Source organism: Epinephelus fuscoguttatus, linkage group LG17 (genome assembly GCF_011397635.1).
Source record: "Epinephelus fuscoguttatus linkage group LG17, E.fuscoguttatus.final_Chr_v1".
NCBI lineage: Eukaryota > Metazoa > Chordata > Actinopteri > Perciformes > Serranidae > Epinephelus > Epinephelus fuscoguttatus.
In genome coordinates, this window is record NC_064768.1 from 29090787 (window position 1) to 29109708 (window position 18922).

Sequence of the window (18922 nt, forward strand, 5' to 3'; positions counted from 1 at the left end):
CACCCTGCCATCACAAGCTTGGGATGGATTTCTTTACTGCTAATATCCTGACTGTGTTTTTTACTGACATATGTCACTTATCAAACAGAAACTTATTGTTAAATTTAGTGGTCTGTGATTAAGATTCAAGCTCAGTTTACTGTTAAATATTGTGCAATTGATGGCAAGTGACAACAGCAGTGGTGTCTGAGACTTCTGCCAAAGGGGTCCAAGGATCAGTCCAATGAGGAGTTTGAATTAAAAATTAACAGGAGTTGTGAAATGTAGGATTATACTGTCATAAGTTTGTCTGTCTCATGAGCAGTAAGCTAAGATAAGATAAGAAAAGATAAGATAAAACAAGATAAGATAAGATACACCTTTATTGATCCCACAATTGAGAAATTCCAGTGTTACAGCAGTCAAGGGTAAAGAGTCAAATTAAAGATTTCAATATTTAAAAACTTAAAAAACTAAGCATGCAGAAAAAAGTACAAAAAAATACAAGAAACAGCAATAAATAACAATAATAATAATAATGAGCAGTGGGTAAAAAGTGAGCAATAGATTAAAGTGAACATATTTAGTGCAAAGTGAATATTGAATGTGCAAACAAACAACAACATGGGGGACAGCATTGCTTATAGTGGTGTCCATAAAGTGTCCACGGTGCAGTTTACTGTGAGCAGTGCTGGTTATGTAGCCTGACAGCAGCAGGCAGGAAGTAAGAAACTAAATAAGAAATAACTGAACCTGACCATACCTGCTGAGCAGCCCGGGCTGCCTGCTCCTCGTAGATATCCAGGTTTTCTGCATATGCTGCAGGGCTGCAGGGCGGGACAGGGGGACACGAGGGTCCAGGTTCAGGATTAAGTTGTGCTCATACACAGCAGCAACATAGGAGGAATTCATGACAGGCCCAGTATGAACAATGACTGACATTAAAAAAATCTCACAACAACAGCCCAAAACATTGTTCCAGTCTTTCAGTGTGGACACAAAGGTTGTAAACCAGACAGACCTGTTAATGTTGGGGATTGTTTGTTCTGTTTGTTATAAGAAAATAGGATGAGAAGCACAGACATCTGGAAGGAGCGTGGAGTAGAGCTGCTGCTCCTTTATGCCAAAAAGGGCCAGTTGAGGTGGATCTGGCATCTGATTAGGATGCTTCCTGGTTGCCTCCAGTCAGAGATGTTCAAGAAACATCCAACAGGTAGGAGGCCCCAGCCCAAACCCAGATCACACTGGTTGGATTATAGATCTCGTCTCACCCGGAACACCTTCGGAGTCCCCCAGGAGGAGCTGGAAAGTGTTGCTGGGAAGAGGGATGTCCGGAGTACTTTGCTCAGCCTGCTGTCTTCACAGCCTTGAAACTTAGAAATGAGTTCCCTTGATGGCCCTGATGACATTACATCATCCTCACACGAATCCCAGGCAACTACCTACAGGGTTAGTGAGGTAAGTGGAGCCCACATCAATGCTTTAAGCTCATAAGCTTCCATCTGCTGGTTAGAGAGAGTTCACTCCGTTGATTTTTTGCATTCTGGGCTACTACAATCTACATGTGAGGAAGGAATGAAACAGAACCACTGTACTGCCTGGACAGATTGTGTTTTTATTCAGAGTTCTTTGAGCTATCATAGAAGACATTGTCACTCACACACATATATGTGTGGTTTTAAAAACTGTATTTGACATTGTTCCTCTGACACAACCATCTATTCCAAAGCAGTTCACTCATTGTCAAGGTGATACATGCGTCCGAACAGACAGGCAGTGAGCAGCCCACCAGTCATGTTCGAGTGTCTCATGGTCACTGTGCCATCTGCAGCTGTTTCCAGATGCTCAGGCTGCTCCAGGACCAGCTTGCTAGCTAAGACTGAAGGGTACACATATCTGGTCCCAAACTTCCCCTCCAACGTGAAGTCCATTTCAGATTCAGCCTCTTCCGCTCCCTGTCCACAGGAACTGATGTCCAACCCTGCACAGCGGACCAGTGCGCACACCTGCAACACAGATATGATACATGTGACAAGAGTCTCAAAGAGCAGAAATATTCAAACTTATTGTCATTCATACCTGCAGGGCCCAGCGTCCCTTCACAGTGTGTATTCCAGCAAATGCTCCAAACGCGTAGATCTCTTCACTGCCACCCTGTGGAAACCTCCGGTACTGCAGGTGACAACAAAATGTGCCATTACACACGTTCACTTCACCCTCTGTCTGGTTTAAGAGGACAAATGTAAATGGGTCACCCAGCATGGATGAGATGAAGGTGGCGGAGGAGGGAGGAACTGATGGAGCTGTTTCAGGAGGAGGAGAATCTAAGCAGCTCTCTTGGTGACAGTTTCCAGAGTCTTTAAGTGTAGATGATGTGGACTGACTACTAACTACCCCCTCCCCTGTGGTCCCACTCCGCCCCACCCACAGTGGGTCTAACACTGGCACCCTGGCCACCAGCAGCCTGCCCTCCTCTGGCTCTCCTTTCTGGGCGTGGTAGTAAGTGGCAGAGAAGGGGGTGTAGATGCCACTTCCCCTCATGTTCCGTCGGCTATTACGCAGGTTGGCCGCTAGCAGGGTGACATTGGCAGCCAAGCTGAATGCCCGCTGGAATTGGACAGAGCCCAGTAGGGGGAGTGCACTCGTCCAGGCTGTAGGAAAGATCAGCTGACGCACACCCTAAAAGGAGAGAGACTTTTAGGGTGTGCGAGAAGACCAAAAACAGGAATGTAGAACTTTGTACAGAATTTTTTACCATCTCCACCAGGGCAATTGTGGGATCATGGAACAGCATGTCAAAGCAGATGATGAGGCCAAACCTTCCAGCAAAAGGTGTATCAAATGTTATGATCTCAGGTTGCGGTGGCTTATTGAAGGCCTTCTCATACTTTTGATAGAGGTTGTATTTATGGTAACGCGCCACCAGCAGGCCATCTGAGCTGCATTAAAGAAGAGTCTGTTAACAGTTCACACAGACTAGGAAACAGTGTGCAGATGTACTTGCCGCGCTTCAGCTATTTTAAGGTCTACACTGCACCTGAAAACCACGTTGGTGTTGAACTGCCAGCGTCCATCAGGGGGACAGGAGGAGGAGGGGTCAGTCTTCAGGGGGCAGGGCTGCAGGTCAGCCATGTTGGCCACCACATAGAGGTTGTAACGACGGGCCATACAGCTCAACCGCTGGAGAACCTGTAGAATTCACAGACTGGTGTTGCATGACTGAAGGCTCTGAGCAGCATAGTGGTGTCTTCATGTCAGTATGTGCCTGTTCAATAACAACTTTAAGTCTAGAAGTGTGATTGTGCACCTCAGCACCTCAGTGTTGTTGTATCTGCCTGGCTCTGTGCAGGGGTTCCAGCTCTCCTGCTGGGGGTCAGGAATGGCTTCTAAGTAGCCAGAGATGGACGAACGGCTGAATTCGAAACCATGAATACCGTCTTCTGGAAACACCAGGATCTGGGCTCCCTGATCGAGGGAAGATGAGGACAGAGTACAGAGATGAGACAATCTTCATTACTCTACTGTAGTTGTGCACTGTGGTACTTTAAATTTGCTTCTTTATTGAGTTTACTTTGGAACACTGACTTCATTCATTCATCTTCTAACCGCTTCATCCTCTTGAGGGTCGCGGGGGGGCTGGAGCCTATCCCAGCTACATTGGGCGAGAGGCAGGGTACACCCTGGACAGGTCGCCAGACTATCGCAGGGCTGACACATAGAGACAAACAACCATTCACGCTCACATTCACACCTACGGACAATTTAGAGTCACCAATTAACCTAGTCCCCAATCTGCATGTCTTTGGACTGTGGGAGGAAGCCGGAGTGCCCGGAGAGAACCTACGCTGACACGGGGAGAACATGCAAACTCCGCACAGAAGGGCTCCCACGCCCGGCATCGAACCGGCAACCCTCTCGCTGTGAGGCGAGAGTGCTAACCACCACACCACCGTGCCGCCATAGGGAACACTGACTTGTTTGCGGTAATATAAGCACCCTGCCATCACAAGTTTAAGGCATGGAATTTTATTTATAATATCCTGACTGTGCTTTTTAGTGAGTTTTGTTGCTGATCCAACAGCCACTGATCCTTAAATTCAGTGGTCTCTAGTCATGATCAAACCTCAGCTAACAATTAAATATTATACAACAAATTGCAAGTTACAATGGCAGTAACATTGGAGACTTTACTTAAGGGATCCAAAGATCAATCCAAGGAACAGTTTGAGTTAAAAACTCAAACAACAAATCCAAACTCAACAACAATTGTGAAATACATGACAAACCCTCTAATACTGTGACAAGTTCAACATTAACTCCTACAGAAGTACGCAGTGAGCAACTAAATAAGAAAAAACTCTCCGAACCTGACCATACCTGCTGAGCAGCCCGGGCTGCCTGCTCCTCGTAGATATCCAGGTTTTTCTGCATATGCTGCAGGGCTTCAGGGCGGGACAGGGGGACACGAGGGTCCGGGTTCAAGATTATCTTGTGCTCATACACAGCAGCAACATAGGAGGAATTCATGACAGGCCCAGTATGAACAATGACTGACATTAAAAAAAAACTCACAACAACGACCCAAAACATTGTTCCAGTCTTTCAGTGTGGACACAAAGGTTGTAAACCCAAGAGACCTGTTAATGTTGGGGATTGTTTGTTCTGTTTGCTATAAGAAGGGGTGAAACGAGGGAGGTACGGCAAATACAGTTTTAGGCACTGGTGGGGAGGGACTTCTATTATTTATTATAGTTTTGAGGAGGGACATAAAACTTAGTTAAAGCTAAGTTACTGATATTTTTTCTGGACGCTGCTGCCACTGTTGTATATGTTGCAGTTTATTTGGGAAAACTGTCACAAATATGCACATTACTAATGCTGGCTATGTGTGTGTGTGTTTGTGTGTGTCATGTGTGGGGTTATCAAAGTTTGTTTTTGTGTGGTGGGACGGATGGCTGTCATGCATCTTTATTCTGCTAAGGTGCACACACAGTTTGTATGATGATACATTTGTAAGGAGGATGTGCATTTTGCTTAAGAAATAAGCTGTTTGTTTTGGTGACAACTCTCACTCACTCTCTGCTCTTTGCTCATTGCATTGGCTCCAATACCACCCACGTTCGGTGTAAATATAAAAAATTATGGTTATTTATGGTGAAGGGAGGGTAATCCAGGAACTACAAAACCTTAAGAAAGTAATACCATCCAGGAAACCGCCACACAGATCTGTGATAGTGACATCCCCATTGTTGCTGCAAGCCCAGAATACAGCCATACCCCTGAGTAGCAAACTTCAGAAGGTTTGAATTTCAAAAGATGGGACTGCAGGACAGAAAAACATGGCCCAAGACTTGGAGGCAGTGACTCTCATCCCGACAGCTTCACATTCGGCAGCAATCAGCCCCAGTGCAAGCTGGAGGTCACGGCTGTTGAAGCTGTCAGAACCACATCACTGGAAAAGAGCAGAGACGCAACTCTGAGGTCCACAAACCAGACCCCATGCTCACCCCAGCTGCTTCCTGAGATGCTGTCCATTAATATCACAAATAGAGTCACTGACAAGGGACAGCCCTGGCGGAGGCCGATGCCCACTGGAAACACGTTTGATTTTGTCAATACTGGGCCGAAGGACGGCTGCACCTTGGACATGACATTGCCCCTGAATAACAGTGGAAGGTTACTGAATTGGAGTCTGCAGCAATGTACTACAATTCCCATGATCCATTGCAATGCCACAGATGCTCGCCAAGATGACTGAGTTTGTGTGCAGGCAAAGAGGTTGTTCCTTGCTTATATCTTCACTTTGGAGCTTTATGTGCTGACAAGAGGATTTTTCCTCTTTATTTTAGTATTTTAGTAGAGTGAGGTAGAGTGCAGTTATGTGAAGTGGACGTAGACTCCTGAGTCCAATGCAGAAGTGCCTCAAACTGGCATTTGTTCAAATGGCCAGCAGGGGGCGACTTCAATGAGTGCATGAAGAAGATTTTACAGGAGTCAATGAGAATATGACCCAACTCCTCACATGATTAATTACATCAGTAAACATTTTCCTGAGGAGTTTATGATCTCAACGGCTAGTTTCTAGTTTTCTGCAATACAGCATGATGTTCATTTTGTAAATAATGATCCCATTGAGAGGAAAACAGATGAAACAGCAGGGTATGCTATAGTTGGCTTTGTCCACTTCTTTCATACATTCTAAGACAAATGTTAAACAGCTAAATTATCATTTTCAGTCTCGGTCAGAACATTTTATTTTTTCAAATCAGTTTTCACCTCTGTCATTGTTCTCCCAACACACCCATTGATTCCAAAGCAGTTCACTCATTGTCAAGGTGATACATTCGTCCGTACAGACAGGCAGTGAGCAGCCCACCAGTCATGTTCGAGTGTCTCATGGTCACTGTGCCATCTGCAGCTGTTTCCAGATGCTCAGGCTGCTCCAGGACCAGCTTACTAGCTAAGACTGAAGGGTACACATATCTGGTCCCAAACTTCCCCTCCAACGTGAAGTCCATTTTAGATTCAGCCTCTTCCACTCCCTCTGCACAGGAACTGATGTCCAACCCTGCACAGCGGACCAGTGCACACACCTGCAACACAGATATGATACATGTGACAAGAGTATCAAAAAGCACCTTTAGAATATTCAAAATTCCTTGAAATAGTACCTGCAGGGCCCAGCGTCTGTGATCAGTGTGTGTTCCAGCAAATGCTCCAAATGCGTAGAGCTCTTCACTGCCACCCTGTGGAAACCTCCGGTACTGCAGGTGACAGCAAAAGCTGCCATGACAGACATTCACTTCACCCTCTGTCTGGTTTAAGAAGACAATTGGCTCATAGAGAATGGATGAGATGGAGGTGGTGGAGGAGGGAGGAACTGATGGAGCAGTTTCAGATGGAGGAGATGCAGATGATGTGGACTGACTACTAACTACCCCCTCCCCTGTGGTTCCACTCCGCCCCACCCACAGTGGGTCTAACACTGGCACCTTGGCCACCAGCAGCCTGCCCTCCTCTGGGTCTCCTTTCTGGGCGTGGTAGTAAGTGGCAGAGAAGGGGGTGTAGATGCCACTTCCTCTCATGTTCATTCGGTTGTTACGCAGGTTGGCTGCTAGCAGGGTGACATTGGCACCCAAGCTGAATGCCCGCTGGAATTGGACAGAGTCCAGTAGGGGGAGTGCATTCATCCAGGCTGTAGGAAAGATCAGCTGACGCACACCCTAAAAGGAGAGGCCAATGTCAGGATAAGAGAAGACCAAACACAGGAATGTAGAACTTTGTACAATTTTTTTAACCTTCTCCACCAGGGCAATTGTGGGATCATGGAACAGGATGTCAAAGCAGGTCATGAGGCCAAATGTTCCAGCAAAAGGTGTATCAAACGTTATGATCTCAGGTTGAGGCGGTGTGTCAAAGGATTCCTCAAAGTAGAGGTTGTGTTTATGGTAGCGCGCCACCAGCAGGCCATCTGAGCTGTAAGAAAAAAGATTCTATGAACAGTTCACACAGACTAGGAAATTATTTATTGGTGTTCTTGCCTGACTTCAGCCACACTATTTCTATTTCAAGGTCTACACTGCACCTGAAAACCACGTTGGTGTTGAACTGCCAGCGTCCATCAGGGGGACAGGAGGAGGAGGGGTCAGTCTTCAGGGGGCAGGGCTGCAGGTCAGCCACGTTGGCCACCACATAGAGGCTGTAACGACGGGCCATACAGCTCAACCGCTGGAGAACCTGTAGAATTCACAGACTGGTGTTGTATGAGTGAAGGCTCTGAGCAGCATAGTGGTGTCTTCATGTCAGTATGTCACATGTCAGAGTGCCTGTTCAGTAACTTTAAATCTAGAAGTGTGATTGTGCACCTCAGTGTTGTTGTATCTGCCCGGCTCTGTGCAGGGGTTCCAGCTCTCCTGCTGGGGGTCAGGAATGGTTTCTAAGTAGCCAGAGATGGACGAACGGCTGTAGTTGAAACCATGAATACCGTCTTCTGGAAACACCAGGATCTGGGCTCCCTGATCGAGGGAAGATGAGGACAGAGTACAGAGATGAGACAATCTCCATTACTCTACTGTAGTCATGAAGTGTGTGACATTAAATGTGCTTCTTTATGTGAGAACAAAGAGAAAAACAAGCACTCCTGGTTACCAAGTTAACTTGGGAACACTGATTCGTTTGCAGTAATATATGCCCACCCTCATAAGCACCCTGCCATCACAAGCTTGGGATGGATTTCTTTACTGCTAATATCCTGACTGTGTTTTTTACTGACTTATGTCACTTATCAAACAGAAACCTATTGTTAAATTTAGTGGTCTGTGATTAAGATTCAAGCTCAGTTTACTGTTAAATATTGTGCAATTGATGGCAAATGACAACAGCAGTGGTGTCTGAGACTTCTGCCAAAGGGGTCCAAGGATCAGTCCAGTGAAGAGTTTGAGTTAAAAATTAACAGGAGTTGTGAAATGTAGGATTGTACTGTCATAAGTTTGTCTGTCACAGAAATGAGCAGTAAAAAACTAAATAATAAATAACTCCAAACCTGACCATACCTGCTGAGCAGCCCGGGCTGCCTGCTCCTCGTAGATATCCAGGTTTTTCTGCATATGCTGCAGGGCTGCAGTGCGGGACAGGGGGACACGAGGGTCCGGGTTCAATATTACGTTGTGCTCATACACAGCAGCAACATAGGAGGAATTCATGACAGGCCCAGTATGAACAATGACTGACATTAAAAAAAAACTAACAACAAAGATCCAAAACATTGTTCCAGTCTTTCAGTGTGGACACAAAGGTTGTAAACCCGACAGACCTGTTAATGTTGGGGATTGTTTGTTCTGTTTGTTATAAGACGGGGCGAAACGAGGGAGGTACGGCAAATACATTTGTAGGCACAGCTGGGGAGGGACTTATTTTTCTACTTTGGCTTCAGGGAGGGACATTAAACTAAATTCTGATATAATTCTGGCTGCATCCACTTTTGTATCTATGCAGGTTATTTGCGTGGTGATAGGATTACAAAATTTCTGTGTGGATGGGTGGCTGTCATACACCCATCTTCTGCTGAGGTACACTCACAGTTTGAATGATGATGCAGTTTAGAAAAAGGATTTGCATTTTGCTTAGATCATTATCAGCGTTCCACCACATTTATCACTGAGCAAATAAATAAGACACATATTTTATATTTCCATCTCCACTGGTATAATACCTCATATCTGGAATTCTGCTTATTTTACCCTCACTCATGAACAAGACCCCGAGTTAGTTTAACTCCTTCACTTAGGGTGGTAACTCACTCCCAACCCAGAGAGAGAGATCCACCATTTTTCAGCAGAAAACTATGGCCTAAGACTGAAGGTGCTGACTCTCACTTTGACTGCTTCATATTCAGCTGTAAAACACCTAGTCATGCAAAGAATGAGATTGTGGGTACAAGCGGTCAAAACATGTTTCCTCTGAAGGTTGACTGGTCTCAGCCTTCAAGACAGGGTGAGAAGCGCAGACATCCTGAAGGAGCGTGGAGTAGAACTGCTGCTACTTTAGGTCAAAAAGGGCCAGTTGAGGTGGATCTGGCATCTGATTAGGATGCTTCCTGGTTGCCTCCAGTCAGAGGTGTTCAAGGAATATCCAACAGGTAAGAGGCCCCAGCCCAAACCCAGAACACACTGGTTGGATTATAGATCTCGTCTCACCCGGAACACCTTCTGGGTCCCCCAGGAGGAGCTGGAAAGTGTTGCTGGGAAGAGGGATGTCCGGAGTACTTTGCTCAGCCTGCTGTCTTCACAGCCTTTAAACTTAGAAATGAGTTCCCTTGATGGCCCTGATGACATTACATCATCCTCACACGAATCCCAGGCAACTACCTACAGGGTTAGTGAGGTAAGTGGAGCCCACATCAATGCTTTAAGCTCATAAGCTTCCATCTGCTGGTTAGAGAGAGTTCACTCCGTTGATTTTTTGCATTCTGGGCTACTACAATCTACATGTGAGGAAGGAATGAAACAGAACCACTGTACTGCCTGGACAGATTGTGTTTTTATTCAGAGTTCTTTGAGCTATCATAGAAGACATTGGCAGCTGTCACTCACACATATAAATGTGGTTTTATAAATCATTTTTTAAAAAGTATTTGACATTGTTCCTCTGACACAACCGTCTATTCCTAAGCAGTTCACTCATTGTCAAGGTGATACATTCGTCCGAACAGACAGGCAGTGAGCAGCCCACCAGTCATGTTCGAGTGTCTCATGGTCACTGTGCCATCTGCAGCTCTTTCCAGATGCTCAGGCTGCTCCAGGACCAGCTTACTAGCTAAGACTGAAGGGTACACATATCTGGTCCCAAACTTCCCCTCCAACGTGAAGTCCATTTTAGATTCAGCCTCTTCCACTCCCTGTCCACAGGAACTGATGTCCAACCCTGCACAGCGGACCAGTGCACACACCTGCAACACAGATATGATACATGTGACAAGAGTCTCAAAAAGCACCTTTAGAATATTCAAACTTATTGTCATTCGTACCTGCATGGCCCAGTGTCTGTAACCACTGTGTTTTCCAGCAAATGCGCCTAATGCATAGAGCTCTTTGCTGCCATCCTGTGGAAACCTCCGGTACTGCAGGTGACAACAAAATGTGCCATTACACACGTTCACTTCACCCTCTGTCTTGTTTAAGAGGACAAATGTAAATGGGTCATCCAGTATGGATGAGATGAAGGTGGCGGAGGAGGGAGGAACTGATGGAGCAGTTTCAGTTGGAGGAGATGCAGATGATGTGGACTGACTACGAACTACCCCCTCCCCTGTGGTTCCACTCTGCCCCACCCACAGTGGGTCTAACACTGGCACCCTGGCCACCAGCAGCCTGCCCTCCTCTGGGTCTCCTTTCTGGGCGTGGTAGTAAGTGGCAGAGAAGGGGGTGTAGATGCCACTTCCTCTCATGTTCATTCGGTTGTTACGCAGGTTGGCCGCTAGCAGGGTGACATTGGCACCCAAGCTGAACGCCCACTGGAATTGGACAGAGTCCAGTAGGGGGAGTGCATTCATCCAGGCTGTAGGAAAGATCAGCTGATGCACACCCTAAAAGGAGAGGCCAATGTCAGGACAAGAGACGACCAAACACAGGAATGTAAAACTTTGTACAAATTTTTTTACCTTCTCCACCAGGGCAATTGTGGGATCATGGAACAGGATGTCAAAACAGATCATGAGGCCAAATGTTCCAGCAAAAGGTGTCTCAAACGTTATGATCTCAGGTTGAGGCGGTGTGTCAAAGGATTCCTCAAAGTAGAGGTTGTATTTATGGTAGCGTGCCACCAGCAGGCCATCTGAGCTGTAAGAAAAAAGATTCTGTGAACAGTTCACACAGACTAGGAAATTATTTATTGGTGTTCTTGCCTGACTTCAGCTACACTATTTCTATTTTAAGGTCTACACTGCACCTGAAAACCACGTTGGTGTTGAACTGCCAGCGTCCATCAGGGGGACAGGAGGAGGAGGGGTCAGTCTTCAGGGGGCAGGGCTGCAGGTCAGGCATGTTGGCCACCACATAGAGGTTGTAACGACGGGCCATACAGCTCAACCGCTGGAGAACCTGTAGAATTCACAGACTGGTGTTGTATGACTGAAGGCTCTGAGCAGCATAGTGGTGTCTTCATGTCAGTATATCACATGTCAGAGTGCCTGTTCAATAATAACTTTAAATCTAGAAGTGTGATTGTGCACCTCAGTGTTGTTGTATCTGCCCGGCTCTGTGCAGGGGTTCCAGCTCTCCTGCTGGGGGTCAGGAATGGTTTCTAAGTAGCCAGAGATGGACGAACGGCTGTAGTTGAAACCATGAATACCGTCTTCTGGAAACACCAGGATCTGGGCTCCCTGATTGAGGGAAGATGAGGGCAGAGTACAACGATGAAACAAGCTCCATTACTCTACTGTAGTCATGAAGTGTGTGACATTAAATGTGCTTCTTTATGTGAGAACAAAGAGAAAAACAAGCACTCCTGGTTACCAAGTTAACTTGGGAACACTGATTCGTTTGCAGTAATATATGCCCACCCTCATAAGCACCCTGCCATCACAAGCTTGGGATGGATTTCTTTACTGCTAATATCCTGACTGTGTTTTTTACCGACTTATGTCACTTACCAAACAGAATCTTATTCTTAAATTCAGTGGTCTGTGATTAAGATTCAAGCTCAGTTTACTGTTAAATATTGTGCAATTGATGGCAAGTGACAGCAGCAGTGGTGTCTGAGACTTCTGCCAAAGGGGTCCAAGGATCAGTCCAATGAAGAGTTTGAGTTAAAAATTAACAGGAGTTGTGAAATGTAGGATTGTACTGTCATAAGTTTGTCTGTCTCACAGAAATGAGCAGTAAAAACTAAATAATAAATAACTCCAAACCTGACCATACCTGCTGAGCAGCCCGGGCTGCCTGCTCCTCGTAGATATCCAGGTTTTCTGCATATGCTGCAGGGCTTCAGGGCGGGACAGGGGGACATGAGGGTCCGGGTTCAAGATTACGTTGTGCTCATACACAGCAGCAACATAGGAGGAATTCATGACAGGCCCAGTATGAACAATGACTGACATTAAAAAAAAACTCACAACAACGACCCAAAACATTGTTCCAGTCTTTCAGTGTGGACACAAAGGTTGTAAACCCGACAGACCTGTTAATGTTGGGGATTGTTTGGTCTGTTTGTTATAAGACGGGGCGAAACGAGGGAGGTACGGCAAATCAATATTTAGGAGGGACTTATTTTTGTACTTTGGCTTCAGGGAGGGACATTAAACTAAATTCTGATATAATTCTGGCTGCATCCACTTTTGTATCTGTGCGGGTTATTTGCGTGTTGATAGGATTACAAAATTTCTGTGTGGATGGGTGGCTGTCATGCACCCATCTTCTGCTGAGGTACACTCACAGTTTGAATGATGATGCAGTTTAGAAAAAGGATTTGCATTTTCCTTAGATCATTATCAGCGTTCCACCACATTTATCACTGAGCAAATAAATAAGACACATATTTTATATTTCCATCTCCACTGGTATAATACCTCATCTCTGGAATTCTGCTTATTTTACCCTCACTCATGAACAAGACCCCGAGTTAGTTTAACTCCTTCACTTAGGGTGGTAACTCACTCCCAACCCAGAGAGAGAGATCCACCATTTTTCAGCAGAAAACTATGGCCTAAGACTGAAGGTGCTGACTCTCACTTTGACTGCTTCATATTCAGCTGTAAAACACCTAGTCATGCAAAGAATGAGATTGTGGGTACAAGCAGTCAAAACATGTTTCCTCTGAAGGTTGACTGGTCTCAGCCTTCAAGACAGGGTGAGAAGCGCAGACATCCTGAAGGAGCGTGGAGTAGAACTGCTGCTACTTTAGGTCAAAAAGGGCCAGTTGAGGTGGATCTGGCATCTGATTAGGATGCTTCCTGGTTGCCTCCAGTCAGAGGTGTTCAAGGAACATCTAACAGGTAGGAGGCCCCAGCCCAAACCCAGAACACACTGGTTGGATTATCGATCTCGTCTCACCCGGAACACCTTCTGGGTCCCCCAGGAGGAGCTGGAAAGTGTTGCTGGGAAGAGGGATGTCCGGAGTACTTTGCTCAGCCTGCTGTCTTCACAGCCTTTAAACTTAGAAATGAGTTCCCTTGATGGCCCTGATGACATTACATCATCCTCACACGAATCCCAGGCAACTACCTAAAGGGTTAGTGAGGTAAGTGGAGCCCACATCAATGCTTTAAGCTCATAAGCTTTCATCTGCTGGTTAGAGAGAGTTCACTCCGTTGATTTTTTGCATTCTGGGCTACTACAATCTACATGTGAGGAAGGAATGAAACAGAACCACTGTACTGCCTGGACAGATTGTGTTTTATTCAGAGTTCTTTGAGCTATCATAGAAGACATTGGCAGCTGTCACTCACACATATAAATGTGGTTTTATAAATCATTTTTTAAAAAGTATTTGACATTGTTCCTCTGACACAACCGTCTATTCCTAAGCAGTTCACTCATTGTCAAGGTGATACATTCGTCCGAACAGACAGGCAGTGAGCAGCCCACCAGTCATGTTCGAGTGTCTCATGTTCACTGTGCCATCTGCAGCTGTTTCCAGATGCTCAGGCTGCTCCAGGACCAGCTTGCTAGCTAAGACTGAAGGGTACACATATCTGGTCCCAAACTTCCCCTCCAACGTGAAGTCCATTTTAGATTCAGCCTCTTCCACTCCCTGTCCACAGGAACTGATGTCCAACCCTGCACAGCGGACCAGTGCGCACACCTGCAACACAGATATGATACATGTGACAAGAGTCTCAAAAAGCAGCTTTAAAATATTCAAACTTATTGTCATTCATACCTGCAGGGCCCAGTGTCTGTAACCACTGTGTTTTCCAGCAAATGCGCCTAATGCGTAGAGCTCTTTGCTGCCATCCTGTGGAAACCTCCGGTACTGCAGGTGACAACAAAATGTGCCATTACACACGTTCACTTCACCCTCTGTCTTGTTTAAGAGGACAAATGTAAATGGGTCATCCAGTATGGATGAGATGAAGGTGGCGGAGGAGGGAGGAACTGATGGAGCAGTTTCAGTTGGAGGAGATGCAGATGATGTGGACTGACTACGAACTACCCCCTCCCCTGTGGTTCCACTCCGCCCCACCCACAGTGGGTCTAACACTGGCACCCTGGCCACCAGCAGCCTGCCCTCCTCTGGGTCTCCTTTCTGGGCGTGGTAGTAAGTGGCAGAGAAGGGGGTGTAGATGCCACTTCCTCTCATGTTCATTTGGTTGTTACGCAGGTTGGCAGCTAGCAGGGTGACATTCGCACCCAAGCTGAACGCCCACTGGAATTGGACAGAGTCCAGTAGGGGGAGTGCATTCATCCAGGCTGTAGGAAAGATCAGCTGATGCACACCCTAAAAGGAGAGGCCAATGTCAGGACAAGAGACGACCAAACACTGGAATGTAAAACTTTGTACAAATTTTTTTAACCTTCTCCACCAGGGCAATTGTGGGATCATGGAACAGCATGTCAAAACAGATCATGAGGCCAAATGTTCCAGCAAAAGGTGTCTCAAACGTTATGATCTCAGGTTGAGGCGGTGTGTCAAAGGATTCCTCAAAGTAGAGGTTGTATTTATGGTAGCGTGCCACCAGCAGGCCATCTGAGCTGTAAGAAAAAAGATTCTGTGAACAGTTCACACAGACTAGGAAATTATTTATTGGTGTTCTTGCCTGACTTCAGCTACACTATTTCTATTTCAAGGTCTACACTGCACCTGAAAACCACGTTGGTGTTGAACTGCCAGTGTCCATCAGGGGGACAGGAGGAGGAGGGGTCAGTCTTCAGGGGGCAGGGCTGCAGGTCAGCCACGTTGGCCACCACATAGAGGTTGTAACGACGGGCCATACAGCTCAACCGCTGGAGAACCTGTAGAATTCACAGACTGGTGTTGCATGAGTGAAGCCTTTGAGCAGCATAGTGGTGTCTTCATGTCAGTATATCACATGTCAGAGTGCCTGTTCAATAACAACTTTAAATCTAGAAGTGTGATTGTGCACCTCAGTGTTGTTGTATCTGCCTGGCTCTGTGCAGGGGTTCCAGCTCTCCTGCTGGGGGTCAGGAATGGTTTCTAAGTAGCCAGAGATGGATGAACGGCTGTAGTTGAAACCATGAATACCGTCTTCTGGAAACACCAGGATTTGGGCTCCCTGATCGAGGGAAGATGAGGACAGAGTACAGAGATGAGACAAGCTCCATTACTCTACTGTAGTTATGAAGTGTGTGACATTAAATGTGCTTCTTTATGTGAGAACAAAGAGAAAAACAAGCACTCCTGGTTACCAAGTTAACTTGGGAACACTGATTCGTTTGCAGTAATATATGCCCACCCTCATAAGCACCCTGCCATCACAAGCTTGGGATGGATTTCTTTACTGCTAATATCCTGACTGTGTTTTTTACTGACTTATGTCACTTACCAAACAGAAACTTATTCTTAAATTTAGTGGTCTGTGATTAAGATTCAAGCTCAGTTTACTGTTAAATATTGTGCAATTGATGGCAAGTGACAACAGCAGTGGTGTCTGAGACTTCTGCCAAAGGGGTCCAAGGATCAGTCCAGTGAAGAGTTTGAGTTAAAAATTAACAGGAGTTGTGAAATGTAGGATTGTACTGTCATAAGTTTGTCTGTCTCACAGAAATGAGCAGTAAAAAACTAAATAATAAATAACTCCAAACCTGACCATACCTGCTGAGCAGCCCGGGCTGCCTGCTCCTCGTAGATATCCAGGGTTTTCTGCATATGCTGCAGGGCTTCAGGGCGGGACAGGGACACGAGGGTCTGGGTTCAAGATTACGTTGTGCTCATACACAGCAGCAACATAGGAGGAATTCATGACAGGCCCAGTATGAACAATGACTGACATTAAAAAAAACTCACAACAACGACCCAAAACATTGTTCCAGTCTTTCAGTGTGGACACAAAGGTTGTAAACCCGACAGACCTGTTAATGTTGGGGATTGTTTGGTCTGTTTGTTATAAGACGGGGCGAAACGAGGGAGGTACAGCAAATAAATTTTTAGGCACTCCTGGGGAGGGACTTATTTTTCTACTTTGGCTTCAGGGAGGGACATTAAACTAAATTCTGATATAATTCTGGCTGCATCCACTTTTGTATCTATGCAGGTTATTTGCGTGTTGATAGGATTACAAAATTTCTGTGTGGATGGGTGGCTGTCATACACCCATCTTCTGCTGAGGTACACTCACAGTTTGAATGATGATGCAGTTTAGAAAAAGGATTTGCATTTTGCTTAGATCGTTATCAGCGTTCCACCACATTTATCACTGAGCAAATAAATAAGACACATATTTTATATATCCATCTCCACTGGTATAATACCTCATCTCTGGAATTCTGCTTATTTTACCCTCACTCATGAACAAGACCCTGAGTTAGTTTAACTCCTTCACTTAGGGTGGTAACCCACTCCCAACCCAGAGAGTGGGTTGGGCGTTCATTCATCTTCTAACCGCTTCATCCTCTTTGAGGGTCGTGGGGGGGGGGGGGGCTGGAGCCTATCCCAGCTGACATCGGGCAAGAGGCAGGGTACACCCTGGACAGGTCGCCAGACTATCGCAGGGCTGACACATAGAGACAGACAACCATTCACACGGCTAAACAGGGACAGTGGTTGAATTGGGAAAGTGTAGAGAAGAGGAAGCTTAGTTGGAGGGACCTGTGGAGTATGGAGGAGAATCGTATTAGATTGCTCGTAGGGGCTACATACGATGTGTTACCAACCCCCCAGAACCTAAAACTGTGGGTAAATGAGGACCCATCATGTACATTGTGTTCATGTACTGCAACTTTAAAGCATGTTTTGTCAGGCTGTAAAGTTAGCTTGTCACAAGGCCGATATACATGGCGACATAATCAGGTGTTGAAATGTTTAGCTGCAGGCATCGAAGGGAAACGAAGACAGGTGAATCCATTTTGTTTGAGGCCATGCGGCAAGGTGAGTGTGTTTGCTGATCCTGTAAGTTCATTTAGCTCCTTTAACTTTAGCTTATATTGGAGTTATACTATGTAGCATGTGAAACAGAGTATGGTGAATGTGCTAGGAAAGGTAGTATCAGCCCTGCTTCTACCTAGAGCTCGCATGTACAGAGCCTGGGTTTGGTTGAAGGTGGCAGTGCTGTTTGGGCTGAGAAAGCCATGTGTAAGTAAGGTAAAGGAGGTTATTGGGTTGGTGCAGGGAGGGGAGCAGTGAGACCTGGCATTAGGGGAGTGTCTCTGGGACGCTAGAGATTGCTGTCTAGCCTCCTGGAGGTGTCGTGGGACCAACTAGACGAAACACTGGTGAAAGGAGGTTCCCACCTGATGACCCCAAAGATATGCTAGTTATCACTGCTCATTGGTTTGTATAGTTAAGCCTTGCCATATTAGCTTATCACAGGGCTTAGGTTTTTCACTGAGTGTTGATCCTTTCTCTAGAGCACAAGCTTCTTGTGTTTTATTTGAATCAATTAACCTAATCCCCAATCTGCATGTCTTTGGACTGTGGGAGGAAGCCGGAGTGCCCGGAGAGAACCCACGCTGACATGGGGAGAACATGCAAACTCCGTACAGAAGGGCTCCCACACCCAGGATCAAACCGGGAGCCCTCTTACTGTGAGGCGACAGTGCTAACCACCATACCACCGTGCCGCCCAGATCCACCATTTTTCAGCAGAAAAATATGGCCTAAGATTGAGGGTGTTGACTCTCACTTTGACTGCTTCAGATTCAGCTGTAAACCACCCTAGTCACGCAAAGAATGAGATTGTGGGTACAAGCAGCCAAAACATGTTTCCTCTGAAGGTTGACTGGTCTCAGCCTTCAAGACAGGGTGAGAAGCACAGACATCCTGAAGGCGCATGGAGTAGAGCTGCTGCTACTTTAGGCCAAAAAGGGCCAGTTGAGGTGGATCTGGCATCTGATTAGGATGCTTCCTGGTTGCCTCCAGTCAGAGGTGTTCAAGAAACATCCAACAGGTAGGAGGCCCCAGCCCAAACCCAGAACACACTGGTTGGATTATCGATCTCGTCTCACTCGGAACACCTTCGGGGTCCCCCAGGAGGAGCTGGAAAGCTTTGCTGGGTAGAGAGGGATGTCCGGAGTACTTTGCTCAGCCTGCTGTCTTCACAGACTTGAAACTTAGAAATGAGTTCCCTTGATGGCCCTGATGACATTACCTCATCCTCACACGAATCCCAGGCAAGTACCTACAGGGTTAGTGAGGTAAGTGGAGCCCACATCAATGCTTTAAGCTCATAAGCTTCCATCTGCTGGTTAGAGAGAGTTCACTCCGTTGCTTTTTTGCATTCTGGGCTACTACAATCTACATGTGAGGAAGGAATAAAACAGAACCACTGTAC

The 18922-nt window shown here is 46.2% G+C and overlaps 2 protein-coding genes and 1 pseudogene across 4 annotated transcripts; all 3 read right to left on the reverse strand.

Moving 5' to 3' along the window:
* Positions 1 to 1438: 1438 nt before the first annotated feature.
* LOC125905085 (biotinidase-like) lies at positions 1439 to 16531 on the reverse strand. Of its 3 annotated transcripts, XM_049602917.1 has the most exons (7): positions 16358 to 16531; positions 4357 to 4467; positions 3295 to 3444; positions 3017 to 3168; positions 2735 to 2918; positions 2059 to 2658; positions 1439 to 1985 (listed from the first exon to the last, which is right to left on the reverse strand). In XM_049602917.1, the coding sequence occupies exons 1-7, from the start codon at positions 16424 to 16426 to the stop codon at positions 1713 to 1715; spliced, it is 1539 nt and encodes a 512-aa protein (XP_049458874.1). In that variant the 5' UTR covers positions 16427 to 16531; the 3' UTR covers positions 1439 to 1712. The 3 variants fall into 3 exon arrangements, with proteins under 3 accessions (XP_049458874.1, XP_049458875.1, XP_049458873.1); XM_049602918.1 differs by lacking the exons at positions 4357 to 4467; positions 16358 to 16531 and adding an exon at positions 16249 to 16326; XM_049602916.1 differs by lacking the exon at positions 16358 to 16531 and having other exon boundaries at positions 4357 to 4656.
* LOC125905092 (biotinidase-like) lies at positions 5747 to 8816 on the reverse strand. Its single transcript, XM_049602926.1, has 6 exons — positions 8532 to 8816; positions 7845 to 7994; positions 7565 to 7716; positions 7278 to 7455; positions 6651 to 7202; positions 5747 to 6572 (listed from the first exon to the last, which is right to left on the reverse strand). The coding sequence occupies exons 1-6, from the start codon at positions 8742 to 8744 to the stop codon at positions 6300 to 6302; spliced, it is 1518 nt and encodes a 505-aa protein (XP_049458883.1). The 5' UTR covers positions 8745 to 8816; the 3' UTR covers positions 5747 to 6299.
* Positions 9999 to 12688, reverse strand: LOC125905091 (biotinidase-like; annotated as a pseudogene).
* Positions 16532 to 18922: the final 2391 nt, after the last annotated feature.

Coding starts and splice junctions, on each gene's coding strand:
- LOC125905085 (XM_049602916.1), bottom strand. CDS start 4,569: ATGTTTTGGGTCGTTGTTGTGAGTTTTTTTTTAATGTCAGTCATTGTT. Junction 3,445..4,356: donor CAGCCCGGGCTGCTCAGCAG/GTATGGTCAGGT, acceptor TCCCTCGATCAG/GGAGCCCAGATCCTGGTGTT. Junction 2,659..2,734: donor CAATTGCCCTGGTGGAGATG/GTAAAAAATTCT, acceptor CTCTCCTTTTAG/GGTGTGCGTCAGCTGATCTT.
- LOC125905092 (XM_049602926.1), bottom strand. CDS start 8,744: ATGTTTTGGATCTTTGTTGTTAGTTTTTTTTTAATGTCAGTCATTGTT. Junction 7,717..7,844: donor GCAGATACAACAACACTGAG/GTGCACAATCAC, acceptor TGAATTCTACAG/GTTCTCCAGCGGTTGAGCTG. Junction 7,456..7,564: donor AACACCAACGTGGTTTTCAG/GTGCAGTGTAGA, acceptor TTTTTCTTACAG/CTCAGATGGCCTGCTGGTGG.